General features: G+C 38.1%; 1 protein-coding gene across 7 annotated transcripts in view; it reads left to right on the top strand.

Moving 5' to 3' along the window:
* The window catches only part of XRN1 (5'-3' exoribonuclease 1), a 203,104-nt gene that overhangs the window by 178,926 nt on the left and 7,146 nt on the right, over positions 1–17,032 (top strand). For 4 of the 7 annotated variants that reach the window (XM_014542160.1, XM_014542162.1, XM_014542157.1 and 1 more), the window contains 7 exons: positions 8,991–9,052; positions 10,244–10,357; positions 10,509–10,661; positions 11,299–11,458; positions 13,736–13,917; positions 16,416–16,529; positions 16,623–16,725. In XM_014542160.1, the coding sequence (XP_014397646.1) occupies positions 8,991–9,052; positions 10,244–10,357; positions 10,509–10,661; positions 11,299–11,458; positions 13,736–13,917; positions 16,416–16,529; positions 16,623–16,725 (888 nt within the window). The remainder of the gene's footprint in view (positions 1–8,990; positions 9,053–10,243; positions 10,358–10,508; positions 10,662–11,298; positions 11,459–13,735; positions 13,918–16,415; positions 16,530–16,622; positions 16,726–17,032) is intronic. The other 3 variants (XM_014542161.1, XM_014542158.1, XM_014542159.1) reach the window with 2 other exon arrangements.

The raw sequence follows: 17,032 nt of genomic DNA, 5'->3' as shown, positions 1-17,032 counted from the left end.
CGGCCTGAGGCCCCCCCCCCCCCCCCCCGAGTGCACAAATTTTTGTGCACCGGGCCCCTAGTTACATATAAATGTCATAATAAAATATGTGTGACCTTTTATGGCTGGCTTCTTTTTTTTCTTTAATCCTCATTCAAGGACATGTTTTTATTGATTTGTAGAGAGAGAGCCGAGTGCACAAATTTTTGTGCACCGGGCCCCTAGTTACATATAAATGGAATCATAAAATATGTGTGACATTTTATGGCTGGCTTCTTTTTTTTCTTTAATCCTCATTCAAGGACATGTTTTTATTGATTTGAGAGAGAGAGAGAGAGAGAGAGAGAGAAACATCAAACTGTTGCTCCTGTACACAGCCCAGGGATCGAACTGGCAATCTAGGTATGTGCCCTGACTGGAAATCGAACCTGCAGCCTCTTGGTGCTCCATCCAAATAAGCTATCCAGCTAGGGGTATGGCTGGATTCTTTCTATAGGCATAATGTTTTCAGGGGTCTTCAGTGTTGTATGTTGAGGCATGTATCAATACTTCATTCCTTTTTTTGGCTAAAACAAATTGCATTGTACAAATACTACATTTTGTTTACCATACACCTATTGATGGACATTTGGGAAGTTTCCACTTTGGGGTTATAATGAATAATGCTGCTGTAAATATCTGTGTACAAATTTTTGTGTGAACATATGTTTGCAGTTCTCGGGTATATATGAATGAGTGGAATTACTGAGTCATGTTGTATCTATGTTTACCACTTTGTGGAACTATCAAACTTTTCTCCAAATTAGTTGTACCATTTTACTTTCTATCAGCAATGTATAAGGGCCTAACTTTTCCACATCCTCTATAGCACTTGTTATTGCCCATCTTTTTTATTATAGCCATCCTAGTGAGTGTAAAGTGAACCCTCTTTCTGCTTTTCACTTATCATTCATTAACGACAAGTAATGTTGAGCATCTTTTCATGTGCCTATTGGCTGTTTGTATATCTTCTTTGGTGAAATGTCTATTCAAATTACTTGCTCATTTTAAAATTGGGTTATTTGTCTTTTTATTCTTGCTTCATAAGAATTCTTTATGTATTCTGTATACCTCAGGCTTATCCAATATTTTTTCTACTTTTTTTGTTGTTGCTTCTGCTTTAGTTGTCATAACCAAGAAAGCATTGCCTAATCCAAGATCACAAAGATTGACACCTTTTTTTTCCCTAAGAGTTTTATAGTTTTAGCTCTTACATTTAGTTCTTTTTTTCCATTTTTGTGTTTGAATATGGTATGAGGTAGGGGAATCTCTATTCATTCTTTTACATATGGATATCCAGTTGTCCCAGCACCATTTGCTTAAATACTGTTCTTTCCCTATTGAATTGTCTTGGCACCCTTGTCAAAAATCAGATTACCACAAATGTATAGGTTTATTTCTGGCTTCTTCATTCCATTCCATTGGTCTATATGCCATTTTTATGGGAACAACACACCATCTTAATTACTGTACTTTTGTTGTTTTAGTTTTGAAACTAAACTAGTGTTTGACTCCAACTTTTTTCCACCCAGATTGTTTTGTCTGTACTGATCCCTTGCATTTTCATATGAATTTTATTACCAGCTTATTTATTTTTGCAAAAGTGGCAATTGGAATTTTTATAGAGATTATGTTGAATCCGTAGATCACTTTAGGTGGTATTGTCTTTTTAACAATATTAAGTCTTCCTATCCATGAATGCAAAATGTCTTTCCATTTATTTGGGTCTTTAATTTATTTCAGTGATGGTATTGTAATTTTCAGTGTACAAGTCTTGCACTTTTTTTTTAGGGAGAGGGAGGGAAAGATAGAAACATCAGTGGTGAAGAGAATCATTGATCGGTTGCATCCTGCATGCCCCCTACTGGGGATCGAGGTTGCAACCCCCACATGTGTCCTGACCTGACCAGGGAATTGAACTACGTGACCTGATTCATAGGTTGATGCTCAACCACTGAGCCATACTGCTGGGCAAGTCATGCACTTTTTTGGTTAAATTTAGTCCTAAGTATTTTATTTTTTTACTGCTATTGTCAATGGAACTATTTTCTTTTTATTATTATTATTTTGTTGTTGCTGTTAATCCTCACCCGAGAATATTTTTCCATTGATTTTTAGGGAGAGTGGAAGAGAGAGGGAAAGACAGATAGAAATATCAGTGTGAAAGAAACACATCAATTGGTTGCCTCCTGCACGAGCCCTTACCAGGGCCCTGGCCAGAGAGGAGCCTGCAACCAAGGTACCCTTGACCGTAATCGAACTCAGGATCCTTTGGTCTTCAGGTGATGCTCTATCCACTGACCCAAACTGGCTAGGGCAGAAATATTTTCTTTAAAAAAATTTTTTATTGTTCATCCTATCTAATAATAGACAAACATGGTAATTAACTGTACCTCCGACACGCTTCCCATTGGCTAATCAGGGCGATATGCAGATTAACTGCCAACCAAGATGGTGGTTAACCGCCAACAAAGATGGCGGCTAATTTGCATACAGCAGGCAGGGCGGGACAGCGCCATCCTGCCTGCCTCGCTGCCATCCGGGCCTGCTATTTGCGACCCAGGCAGCAGGCGGCCCGTATGAGAACAGACCCAGGGCTGGCGGGGGGACCGCAGCGATCGGCCACTGGCCACGCCCACAAACAGCCCTCCCAGGGGGGATCCCCAGCTGACAGGTGATAATGCACGGATCTGCCACTGGCCACGCCCACAAACGGCTCTCCCGTGGGGATCGGAGGCTGGCAGGTGCTAATGCACCGATCTGCCAAAACACACACCTGGGCCGCCTTTGCCCTGCAGGAACTATGCAGCTGGCAGAGGGGAATGGGGCTGCTGGGAGCAGGGCGGGAACTTCCCGGGGTTTGCGTCAGGCAGCCCAGAGCAGAATGCGAACTATCCCTGCTGGTAGCTGCTTGCTCATTCACTTACTTGCTCATTCATTCACTCATTCACTCACTCATTATTCACTCACTCAAGAAACCCTATCAGGTCCATGGCACCAGGCCAAGCACTGAAGTTGAAGCAGGATAGGACAGAGCTATGTCCTCAAGATGTTAGTAATTCAGTAGGGCGAAGCAGGCACATGAACGAGGCAGTTGTATGCACAGATGCAGTGTACTGGGTTCTGTGAGGGCTGTAACTAACACTGACTTTGTTCTCTTGATAAAATGAGGCCTCGGGAGCCAGGCTGCCCAAGTCTGTAGGCCTGTGCCTAGGCCAGGAGTGGCCAGGGTCCCAGAACATGACAGAGGGTGCAGGTCGGGCTGAGGGGTCTGGCCCCACCCCTCACCCTCACCCCCGAGTGCACAAATTTTTGTGCACCAGGCTACTAGTTGCTATATATGGAAATAAAACGGACTTTTGTGTATTGATTATATATCCTTCCACCTTTTGGAACTTATTTATAATCCCTAATTTTTTGTGGCGTTTGCATATATAGTTTTAAGTTTTTCCTGTACAATCTGGATGCCTTTATTTCTTTTTCTTGCCTAATTGCTGTGGCTAGAACTACCAGTACAATGTTGAATAGAAGTGGTGAGAGTGAACATTCTTATCTTGTCTTGATCTTAGGGATAGCTTTCAATTTTTCAGCATTAAGTGTAATAGTAGTTGTGGGGTTTTGGCAGATGCCCTTTGTTAGTTGAGGAAATTCCCTTCTATTCATAGGGTGTTTTTTGTTTTTCTTGGAAGGTTGTTAGATTTTGTCAAATGCTATTTCTGTGTCTAGTAAGATGGTTATATGGTTTTCATCCCTTTATTCATTAATATGGTATATCTCATTGATTGTTTTTCATATATTGAAACAGCCTTGCATTCCTGGGATAAATCCCACTAGATCATGGTGTATAATCATTTTTGTATGCTACAAGATTTTGGTTTGCTAGTAATTTTTGAGGATTTTTGCGTCTGTATTCATAAGGGATATTTTTTCTTTTCTTTTCATGTGATGTCTTTGATTTTGATATCATGGTAATACTGACATCATAGACTGTTAGGAATAACACTGTGAAAGATCAACCTTATTCTGATCTCTCTGGTGGCAGCCAGGCTTATGGGTTTTCACCAAAAATGCTAGCTATTATTTCTGAAGGCTATGTGGAGTTGGAGACCGTGAAATGGGATTAGAGCAATTTAAAATGCCACAAAGCTCACTATCCTTACTGAGATTTTTGTCTTTTTTTTTTTTCCATCCTCACCTGAGAATATGTTTTTTATTGATTTTAGAGAGGGGGAGAGGGAGGGAGAGAGAGAGAGAGAGCGCGACATGGATCAATTGCACCCACCCTGACCAGGGATCAAACCCGAAACCTGAGTATGTGCCCTGACTGAACCCACCACCCTTCGGTGCACAAGATGATGCCCAACCAACCGAGCCACACCAGCCAGGGCAATTTTGTCTTTTCTTGAATAAGCATTCCCCTAATTGCTGCCAGCCTTTGATTAACTTCCATAATTCTGAAAATTTGAATTTTGGTTATTATGTCCATTTTCTCATTGCTTTTATGTAGGAGAGAATTTTTAGAGATTCTTACTCAGACATTTTTACTTATACCTCTGCTCTACTTTATTTTTATAATATACTAGAGACCCGGTGCACGAATTTATGCACGGGTGGGGTCCTTCGGCCTGGCCAGCGATCAGGACCAATCGTGGCCAGCCAGGGGGAGGGACCATGGGAGGTTAGCTGGCCGTGGGAGATTTGCCGGCCGCAGGAGGTTGGCTGTGGGAGGAACGCATTAACCACCAGGGGGCAGCTCCTGCATTGAGCATCTGCCCCCTGGTGGTCAGTGCATGTCATAGCAACCAGTCGACTGGTCATTTGGTCGTTCAGTCGCTTAGGCTTTTATAGATAGATAGATTTTTATTGCTCTCAGAGAGGAACGGAGAGGAATAGAAAGATAGAAACATCCATGATGAGAGAGAATCATTGGTCGGCTGCCTTCTACACACCCCTACTGGGGATCAAGCCTGCAACCCAGACATGTGCCCTGATTGGGAATCAAACCATGACCTCTTACTTCGTAGTTCAATGCTCAGCCACTGAGCCACATCGGCTGGGCTCTAACTGCTTTTTGAGATAAATTTTATTTAAAGTAATCCACTTCCTTTTTTGTGTATAAACACTTCATGCTAATTAAGTTACTCCGAACTATATTACAGATTTTTGCTAAAAATCTGTACAAATATTTTGTTATCAATATTCTCTTACCTAGTTTTTATATTTTTCCTTTTTTCCTTTTTGCAGTTGTGTCTAGTATGTGTTAGTCACAGTAGGAGATGCAGAGATAAGAATCTTCATCTTGCACTTTTTCTCTTCTCTTGATCAAAGTATTCCCAAATTGACTCATTTGTTATTCATTTATCTATTAAACTGCTACTTCTTAAACTATTATGTTCAAGATGCTGGGCATGAATGAATAAAACAGACAAGTTTTTACATTCTAAAGTGGAACCTGATCATAGACAAACAATAAATTCCATAATCTATAGTAATGATAAATGCTGTGATGAAAAATAAAGCTGTTTATGAGGCTAGAGTGATAAAGATGTCCTATTTTAAATAGGTGGTCAAGGAATGCCTCTTTGAGGACATAACATTTGAACAGAGACCCAAATAAAATGAGTGAAATGGAGTAAGCTATGCAGAAAGTTTGCTAAAGAGCTCTCCAGCAGAGGAAGCTTCAAATACTAGATTCTAATTTATTATATACTAGTGGCCTGGTGCACGAATTTGTGCACATTGAAAGGAAATTAATTAGAGGAAATATTTTAATATTGCTATATAATAGAAGTGTCAACCAAATTCACAATCAACAATGACAAATCAAAACACACGCATACAATTGGCACCAACGAGAGCTTTATATGTATCGCGCATGCACAAGTCAACTTAGCCTTTTATAGATATAGAATAAACTTGCTTAATTAGACCTGCTTTCTGATATAGCTAAACTTTTTCCAGCCCAGTGAAGCATCCCAACTTCTCTTTCAGGTAATTGTCAGCAACACAGCAGTAAATTTCAACACGAAGCAAATTATTATTGTAGATCACGCAGGGAGAACAAAGGGTAAAATATTTAACTGCAGCAGTATTTGACTATATTCTGTGCAATAAGAAAACCTGAAGTCATTTTCAAGGTCCACCATTTCTTCTTTTCAGTAGGGTAAAGTTTCTAGGCTTTCTGAATGTCCGTTTTCCAGCTAGTGAAAAGAAAGTCAGATTCCACCCAGTCTCCTATCTACCTACTCCAGGACTTCTGTGAGGATCAAATGAGATGAGGCACGGGAAAATGCTTCACAGACATTTGGTTAAAGTGTAAAATGTTTCCACCTGGCTATAAAGCAAGTCATGTTCCTGGGCTGAAGAAACTGCAAGGAGGCTAGTCGCTAGGGAGAGGGAACCAGGCGTTGCTACGTGACATCATTACCCGGATGGATACTTAGCATATTAGCCTTTTATATATGTAAATTATACATTATATATGCATGCTATTTTATGTATTTACATAGTACATGTAGTATTAAAATAGTGCTTTAAAATATTTTTCTAAAAAGTGATACGGAAATTTTGGACTGGAACGTGCAGTGTTCCCCTGGCAGGATGGATTGTCCCAGACTGTCCATCGGAGTCTAAGAATAAAACCACTGATAGAAGATGGTAGGCTTTTATAGATAGATAGATTTATGTAAAGGTGGAAATTTATTGAAGAACAAGTACAGACTCCCATGTGGGGAGGGGGAAAGAATCTCACAGCACAGAATCCCATGTGTGGGACTCTGTCCCACCGAGTTCCTTTTTTCCTGGTTTATAAAGGCTGCTGTTTTTGTGCCTCGATATCCCCTCTGATTGGCCACTATTCCCCTTTGATTTGGTCACTATAGCTACTCCTGAGCTCAAAGGTCAAACCTCACATGGGACATGCGAGGCCCTCCTTTATTTTGTAAATATAGACCTTTTGCTACTCCCAGTTGCCTAATTTTTTGGAAATGTAACTGCTGCCTCTCCCAACTTCCTTATCTTATGGAAATGTAACTTCTGCCTCTCCCTTGTCTTATGGAAATGTAACTTTTTGCAGCTCCAGGTAGCCTGTGCTTTTTCCATGGACCTCCTTAATTTTAAAAATTCCCTAAACCTGCCTATTTTACCCCTAAAAATTCCTATTTCGAAAGTAATTTTAAAAATTTTTTGTGGTTGTATAACTTTGGTTAAGTTCGGTAACTGCTAGACTATATTTTTATACTAATATCTTTATATTATTTTTCCTTTTATATTTTAAGTTAAATATAGTCAAACCTCCACAGAAAAAAATGTCTTGGTAGTCAAACCAAACTTCTGTGTTTGAAATTGATAATCGTTTCTTACTGATACCTCAGCATGACAAAAAGCATCTGTTAGGCCACAAACAAAGGAGAGAATGCGTTTGTTGCTGGGGAAGTCAACAATTAGCATAATTTTAAAACATAAAGAGGCCATCAAGAGTTTGAAAGAAACAATGATCACAGGCAATTATAAAGAGGTAGAAAAACTATTGTTGATTTGGATAAAAGAAAAACTGCCAGGTGACAGCATTTCAGAGGCAGTGATAAGAACAAGCAAAGGTGCTTCAAGCTGACCTGAAAGACATCTCTGGACCCAGTGCTGAAAGTGATTCCTTTAGGAATGGTAGGGGATGGTACAATAAATTTAAGAAAAAAAAGTGTTTATTTATAGATTAAACAGTACATTAGACATGTACTATATATAAGAAAGGTTAAAATGAAATCATTTGTGGGTCTGGAATGGATTAATTCAATTTACATTCTTTCTAAGGGAAAAAATGATTTGCTTTTCGAACAAATCACTTCTCGAACAGCCTTCTGGAACTAAGTTCAAGAACCGAGGTTCCAATGTACAGATTAATGTCCCCATAAATATGATAAATATAACTTGAAGGTTTTATATTTAATTGAAATACATTGTGATTATTCTTAAAATTATTGTTTACATAAATGTATGTAAATTATTTGCATTATGTGGAATTCTAATTACTTTTCTTGTGAGTGTGTCTCAATAAAGGTTTAATGTTGATACCTGTCTACTCACTTTTTGTTTTCCTCCTTTTTACAAAATTATTTCCTTTCCTCTTTTCCTTCCTTCCCTTACCTTCCTTTTCCCCCTCCCCCTTTCTTTTCCTCTCTCTGTTCCTGCTCTTCCCTTCCTATTCTAGCTTTGTCCCTTCCTCCTCTGCTCTCATTCTATCCCTTTTCCTCCCTCCCATCCCCTTCCCCTACTTCTTTCCTCACCATCTCTTATTTTTGTCCTTTCTCCCTCCTTTCCTCTTTCCTTTTTTCTTCTTTTCTTTTTTACTTTCTTCCTTCATCTTCTAATTCATCCTTTCCATTTCCCCTACCATTTCCCCAATTTATCCTTAACATTAATACTAAAATAGCATCCTAATTTGTCTCTTAATAAGCCACTGACATTTTAATCTTCTTATTAGATCACTACTATCTGCTCAAAACCTTTCTATGTTTGATTGCCCTTTGTCTACCAGTGTATTCTATAGTCTTCAATACCTCTCAGATTATGGCACCAACCTGCTTCTGGAGTTCAATTAAATTCCATTATACTCCTTCACTTCTAGCAGAACTGGTCTATTGAGAGAAGAGACACATTCCTTGTTCTCTGTTTCCATGTCATTTCTCCTATTATTTCCTTTGCCTGGAATACTTAGCCTCTTATTCTGCCCATTGGAAACCTATTATCCTTCAAGGCTCAGTTAGATGCCCCCTTTCCTTTTTCTTGCTGTTGTTACCTATGAGTATCTCTTCTCCTCTAATCTAGATTATAGTTCTTCAAGATCAGGATTTTCATCTTTTTGGAATTATGTGAATTTTTAACAAAGTACCTTGAAGTGGTAAATATTTGGTAAATGTAATTGGTGTGTGGTGAGTTTTTTTAATTTATCAAAATTTCTATTTTCTTGTCTCTAGTTAAGGAAGAATGTAGGAGCCCTAAAACTGAGAGTTGGTCACAAAAAATGTCAAATAATCAGGTAAGCTTTCTTAAAACGAAATACCTAATAGCCAGCTTCTTATTCCAATTGGTGGCTTTGTGGCATCTGACTGAATTTTGCAGCCAAATTTTCAGTCAATTCCTAAGTTTTGTTGCAAGAGGGTGCTAAAGTATAACCTGAGGGTCACTGGATGGGAGGTTGCATGCACAGTTAGAGTTCAGGATTTGGAACTAGAAATACCTGAAATCTTAATAGTTGGGTGGCTGGAGCAATTCATTACCTCTCTCAGCCTCAAGATCTTCATCTTTAAAAAATAGATAAAAATAGATCACTTGTCTCTCTCAACACATATCATCTAAATATACCTACATACATAAATGCATGTATGTATGCATAAATATAAATTTGCAAAGTATGCATATACATATATATACAATGAAAATATATGGATCAGCATAGTAAAGTTTCTGGTTAATTCTGCCAAATTAGGTTGCAGAGGGGAGCTGAAGTTTATGTTTTATTTTATGTAGTCTCTGCTGTTTGATATGAAGTATGTATACATTTTATAATCAAAGTATAACAAATTTTAATCTAAAAAAGTCAATATGTGGCCTGATGATGTGCATATGTTCTGTATGTATATTATATTCTAATACAGAGTTAGAAAAAATTAGATCTCTTATAACTATTAATATATTAAATGATATCTTAGCAGAATATGTGTCTGGCACATAATAGGTTCTTAGTAAATAGAATTCATTAATAGTTAAATATCAGTAAAATGATTTAATTATATGACTTTTAAGACCCTATTCTGCAACTCCTATGCTATGATTTCCTTTATTCTAGAAAAGGGTTTATGAATGTTTCATGCCATGGACCTTTGGTGAAGCCTATGGACTCTCTAAGAATAATGTCTTAAAACTAAAATAGAGTATATTCAATGCAAAAGAAAACCAGTTATGTTGAAATAGAATTAGAATCACCCCTATTGTGGTTTACTGCCTGTATTCATAATTGAAGGAAATTCTAAATTCTTATTTAGAAATTAGTTAATAAAGATAAAAATGTAATTTTTTCCCTCATCCAAGTTTACAGGCCCCCTTTTTTTCTTATGATGTAAAAGGGAGAATACCACATTTTAAAGTTTACAGTGATGTATTTAGAGCACTAGTAATTAGTAACTATAAAATTTATTTGCACAAAAAGCTCACTCATACTCTTTTGTAGACATTTGGACGGCCTGGCAAATGTAATAATACTAAGCTACTGAAGAGAAATGAAAGTACGGAAGTCTCAGAAAACCAAAAGGTTAGGACTGGTTATCCAAAAACTGTTGATAAGGTAAAAGGCCATTTATTCAATTGATCTTCCCACACTCTAGCACATAATTAGATGATTGGTGAAAATTATAAATCATTTTTGTACATACAACTTGTAGCTTTTTCTTTGTCCTTATACTTTCATCTTCATGCACAAAATATTATTCTTTTAGCCTAACACTGGATTTGAGGACTTTCTAGCATCCTTGAATATCTCCAGAGAAAAGGAAGCACAGTCATCTCCTCACGAAGAGCCTCCCAGGGAAGAACATTGGTCACCACAGTCATTCGCTATGGTGCGTATTTTGGAGGAAATTTGTACTATGGTAATTTCACCATCATTGGCCATGAATACCCACCCCCTGCAACCAATTAAACCCTTTTCTCTCATCTAATGTGTTGCATCTTTTTTTTTTATAATATATTTTATTGATTTTTTACAGAGAGGAAGGGAGAGGGATAGAGAGTTAGAAACATCGATGAGAGAGAAACATCGATCAGCTGCCTCCTGCACACCTCCTACTGGGGATGTGCCTGCAACCAAGGTACATGCCCTTGACCGGAATCGAACCCGGGACCCTTCGCAGGCTGACGCTCTATCCACTGAGCCAAACTGGCTAGGGCTAATGTGTTGCATCATTCTTGTCATTCCATGAGAAAAACTAGGCTGTCCTGGGCAATTAAGCCATTTTTTTCTTTTTTCTCTTTAGACCATACATAGCTCCCTTGCTTTTTAAACATTAGTACTAGGCAGTTTGGTCAAAAGTTATGCCGGGAAATGTTGGGGTTTGTTGTTTTTTTCTACTCCAGGCTATTGATTTTCCTTATTCTCTATCTCAGTGAAGTTATTGTTTTAATTTTTAACAATGTAACTCATTAAAAGAAGGAACAGTAATCTCTGTAATTCTGTTAACTTTTCTCCTGCTACCCTCACCATCTCCATATCACTCATTTTTAAAACAGAAGGGAACACGGATGCTTAAAGAAATTCTAAAAATTGATGGCTCTGGTAGTGTGGACCATAAGAACGAAATGAAACAGTTTGGTAATGAAGTCATTGTTTCCTGTAATAGAAGAGATGAATATGGACCTTCCTCACAGCCTAAACAAAATGAGAAATTAAGTAAGTAAACTAAGTACAACTACTAATAACCAGTTTCATTTCAGAAATTCAGTTTATTTTTTATCATGTGCTTTTTAAAGATAAAACTACTTTTATTTTTAAAGGAATATAATTAAAAGTAACAAATAAGTGTAATTTTTATGTTTATATCATTTATATAATAACTATGTAGCCAATAGTAGATGTATAGTTTCTAAATGACTTATTGTGAATACTGAAATTGGACTATTACAGACACTTCTTCTACAGATCTCAAGCCTAGAAAGGTTTTCACATTCTAGCCTTTTTCCCCCCAGCAATTTAAGAATGATTATGTAACTTAAATATATCAACTTTTCTAAAATTCTTTTTTTCTATTTACAGAATGAGAATAACATTTCAAATGACTGTTGTGATGATTATATGGCACATATAAAGCAGTTAGCACTGTGTCTAGCACATTGTAGGTGGCAAAACTTAACGTTAGTATTATGTTAAAATAATGTTACCAACATAAAAATAAAAGAAGCTATTAAATTATTAAAAATAGTTAATGGAGGCAGACATTGGAAAGTGGTTACTTACTTAAAATCTACGAAGCCTGTAGCACAACATCTGGCAGGGAGCTGGATTTCAGTAACTACCCATCATTGCCCCTGCCCCTTATTTCCCCTATACTTTAGTATTTTGTCTATGTAATTATCTGCAAATAATTACATAGGAAGAATCACTAGTGCAAAAGTCAGTGGGATAGAAGTTTCTCAGATAGCTAAAAAATATTTTGAAATAAATATATCTGAATTTATTACGGAACAAAATATGCAAGAAATCCAGAGCCTTCCTCCATTTATACTCCAATTAATATTGGGATAAATAATTAATTAAAATTCCAATAACTATTAGGAAACTAATTGTTTAATACTAGAGACCCAGTGCACGAATTCGTGCACTGGTGAGGTCCCTCAGCCTAGCCAGTGATTGGGGCCACTGGCCGGAGGGAAGGACTGTGGGAGCGCACTGACCACCAGGGAGGCAACTCCTGCATTGAGCGTCTGCCCCCTAGTGGTCATTGAGCATCATAGCGACTGGTCATCCCATCAACCAGTCATAATGGTTGCCTATGCTTTTATATATGTAGATAGTGACAGACATGCTCTTGAAATAGACCAAAATATAAATTTAAAACAAAATTAGATAAAGATGGTCCCACTGCCAAAAACAAGTAACTTTTTCTTTGTTTCAGTAGTGAAAAAAATCATATACCTGAGAGTCAAGAGCTCAGAATCCAGGCTATGTTGCATAACTAACACCATCAGTAGCTTTGGGCAAGCCACTTAACCTTTTTTTAGTCTAAGATAGGAAGAGGTTTAGATTCATTCTTCACTGGGATATGCTCTTGTTTTATTAGTGAGTTTATTGATCATAAAGAATGTGAACTTTTAGAATTTTAAAATTATTTTCTATATAAAACTTTTTAAACAATTTCAGAAAAAATAATTCTAACAAGCATCATTTGAAGCAACAAAAACGTTCACCTATTGTATCTTAGAGTGTAAGATGAATTTCTGAGAAAACTAAAGCAAAAGCCTCAAAACTTAAGAATTAATTGTAAATCAGCTCAAGAGAACTATTTGCTTGTTTAAATTTTGCCTGAAACATAACTATACTAGAGGCTCCGTGCACGGATTCGTACACCGGTGGGGTCCCTCGGCCTGGCCTGTGCTCTCTCGCAATCCGGGACCCCTCGGGGAATGTCGGAGAGCCGGTTTCGGCCCGATCCCCACAGGCCAGGCCTAGGGACCCCACCTATGCACAAATCCGTGCACTGGGCCTCTAGTATGCATATAAGATCTTTGATTAATCTCTTTCCACCCTCCCCTCCCCCTTCCCTCTGAGATTCATCAATCTGTTCCTTGTTTCTATGCCTGTGCATTGAGCGTCTGCCCCCTGGTGGTCAGTGCGCGTCATAGCTACCGGTCGAATGGTTGCTTAGGCTTTTATATATATAGATAGTCATTAATCTATCAAGATGTTCATTTTTGGCTGTCAGCTACTAAAATTGTATTTTAAAATTTCTATTTTAATCATATATCATTAATCAGTTACAATCACCTAAAAAATCTTTACTGAATTCTTAATAATTTTAGGCAGTACTGAATAGTTCTTAAATTTGCTTCATGGGAGATTCCCCTTTTCACCTTTTAACAATTTTTTGCTCTTATTCTATGAAACCTTGCAGTAATTGCCTAATTTGAGATATCACTTAATACAGATATGTCCTGTTCTCTTTTTTGATAGCATCTTATGTGAACAAGCCTCAAAGTGCTAGTGAGTACCATCATGTTCGGTCTATAGACAATGTGTGCTGGCCTGCTTCAAGCCAGATCCCTCCTGTGTCCACACCAGTAACTGAACTCTCAAAAATTTGTTCCCTTATTGGAATGCCACAACCAGATTTCTCCTTTCTTAGAACACCACAGGTATAGTATACTACTGTTCCATTTAAATATGTTCTTTAACACTGAGTTTAAATAAATTGACTGAAAGTCTTTGGCTAAAAAAAGACATTTTTTTAAATTAACTCACCGTAATGCCTAGGCTGGGTCAGACCAAATGATTTCTTAGGCCTTATACAGCCAACAGGCCAAACGTTCCCCACCTCTGGTCTTAAGAATCTTAGTTCAAACTTTTTGATCTTAGAAACTCCCCACTTTTGGGGGTGGACCTCAAAGAAATTTTGTTTATTTGTATTTTATCCATATTTACTGTACTAGAAATTAAAACTAAAAGGTTTTTAAATATTTATTTAAAAATATGTTTTTTAAAAAATGTAGTAAATGGCCTTGCTTTACATTTTTGCAAACCTTTTCCATGTCTAGCTTAATAGAAGAAGCTAGATTCTCCTATCTTCTTACTTTCAATCTCTCGTGATACATTGTTTTGGTTGAAATCAATCAAGTAAACCTGGCCTCACATAGATAGTTGAAAAATGGAGCCAGTGTGGTTCAGTGGTTGAGCATCAACCCATGAACTGGGGGAGGAGGGCAAGCAGTGCCAAGGTTCGATTTCCAGTCAGGGCACATGCCCAGGTTGCAGGCTCAATCCCCAAAAGGGGGTGTGCAGGAGGTAGACAGTCAATGATTCTCATCATTGATGTTGTTGCAGAAATTACCAGGCGACTGGAAAACACACAATGGGCACTCGGAAGATTCAGGAAAAAACCCTTATTTGCGGATGCACTAGTGTGGTGACTCAGGGGAGTCAGTCTCCAAAGCCTGAGTGTTTGAATGTAGGGGGAGCTTTCCCTTTTATCCCCTGAGTTGCTTTGTTTCCCAAATATGGACCAGGCTTCCAGACGTTTTGCTGGCTTTGCAGCCCCCCGTGGGTTGGAATGGGGGAAGTGAGAATACACCCAAAGGCCAGGCCTGACTGGCACCAGCGCTGCCAACTCCCTCCGGGGGTTATGTATGATTCATGGTTTATGGCCTCTGTACAATGGAAGTATTCCGGGAAGCAGGTTCTGCAAGGCTAGACAAGCATTAACGATAAGAATGGGGCTTAATTATACTAGCGAGAATGTGCATCAGAATACTGGTTACTGGCACAAATTCAGATTGCTAGCCCCCCAGTTGTCTTATATTCCCCCTCAATGTTTTTCTCTCTCTCTCCTCTCTCTCTCTCTCTCTCTCTCTCTCTCTCTCTCTCTCTTTTTCTCTCTGAAATCAATAAAAACAAATCTTTTCAGGGGGGTGGAAATTTTAATAGCCTTTTCATATAACTGTGGATATTTGGTACTACAGTAAAAGGTAGTGTTTTCTTGAAAGTTAGTTGCAATGTAGAATCTGAAACTATATCAATGAACTTTTTGTCTTCTGTATACTTGTGGGAAAATGAGAGTCAAAAGGCAAATAACATCTTAATACTATTATGAAAATAGTTGTGACTTCAACAACACCTGGAAGGTGTCTCAGGGACCCTCAGGGTCCCCAGACTGCATCTTGAAGACCACTAGCTACAAGAAAGTATGTTTTATCCTTTTTACATCTGAGTTCTTGATACATTATTGCCTAAAACAGAAAGCAAAGTTAAACTCTGCTACCTTTTGAAAAAGTACAATTTAAAAGAAAGAATCCCTTTTGTAAAATAAAGAAGTATAATGTAAAGAGTTATAATTTAAATGTGAATATAAAACTATAAAACCTCTGAATCTTTTAGATTTGGGTAATTAATTCATATTGGCAAAATATCTGCTGTTTGGAGGATGGTGTAATGCAGGGGCCAGCAAATTTTTTTCTCTAAAGGTCCAGATAGTAAATATTTCAGGCTTTGCAGGCCATGTGCTCTCTATCACAACTACTCAACTGTGCAGGTACAGTATAAAACAGCCATAGAGTTTACATAAAAGAATGGACACAGCTGTGTTCCAGTGAAACCTTACTTACAGATACAAGTATAAGTCCTAGTTTCCCAGGCCTTGGTATAAAGAAAACAGTTTTGCTGGCTTTCATTTGCATTAGGATGCTCGACGCTTCAGCTAGCTTATAAGGCATTTTATTTTGTAAACATTGAAAGATAAGGTAATAATTCTAAAGTTTTTGCATGCTAATGCAACATTTTTTAAAAAATATATTTTTATTGATTTCAGAGAGGAGGGGAAAGGGAGAGCGAAATAGAAACATCAGTGATGAGAGAGAATCATTGATCAGCTTCCTCCTGCACACCCCACACTGGGGATCAATCCTGCAACCCAGCCCTGACTGGGAATCAAACCATAACCTTCTGTTTCATAGGTCAACATTCAATCACTGAGCCACGCTGGCTGGGCCTAATGCAAAATTTAAATAGTCCTCTTTTGAATTCTTGAATTTTTTTTTTTAACAGAATGTTAAAATTATTCTACGTGTTTAAACTAAGCTTTGAGGGAAGAAGTTGGTTTCCTAGCCAGACTTTCATAGACATTTCACATTCTCTTTTTCAGACAATGATAGTTTGCCAGGTGAAATTACCTAATGGCTTGCTGGTGCATGGGCCACAGTGCCATTCTGAAGAAGAAGCCAAGGACAAAGCTGCACTTTTTGCTCTACAACAGTTGGTGAGAACTGTTCACGACTTCTCTACTAAGTTTGAATTAATTACTAGAGCTGTTATTATTGCACTGTCTTACAACTTTCAAATACTTCCATAGGGCTCCTTAGGAATGAATTTCCCTTTGCCTCCACCGATATTTGCAAATTATCCTCCTGCTGTACCACCTGGAACCATTCCTCCAGTTTTTCCCCAACCTACTGGTAAGATAGTATTTGCAGTTACTATATTTAGAAAGTTCTTTCAAGATGCATCATTTTAGCCCTGACTGGTTTGGCTCAATGGATAGAGCATCAGCCTGCGGACTGACTTCGATTCTGGTCAAGGGCATGTACCTTGGTTGCGGGCACATCCCCAGTAGGAGGTGTGCAGGAAGCAGCTGATCGATGTTTCTCTCTCATCGATGTTTCTAACTCTCTATCCCTCTCTCTTCCTCTCTGTAAAAAATCAATAAAATATATATTTTAAAAAAATAAGCCCTAACTGGTTTGGCTCAGTGGATAGAGCGTC

The sequence above is a fragment of the Myotis brandtii genome, unplaced genomic scaffold (assembly GCF_000412655.1).
Source record: "Myotis brandtii unplaced genomic scaffold, ASM41265v1 scaffold291, whole genome shotgun sequence".
NCBI lineage: Eukaryota > Metazoa > Chordata > Mammalia > Chiroptera > Vespertilionidae > Myotis > Myotis brandtii.
This window is presented reverse-complemented; position numbering and strand designations above follow the sequence as displayed.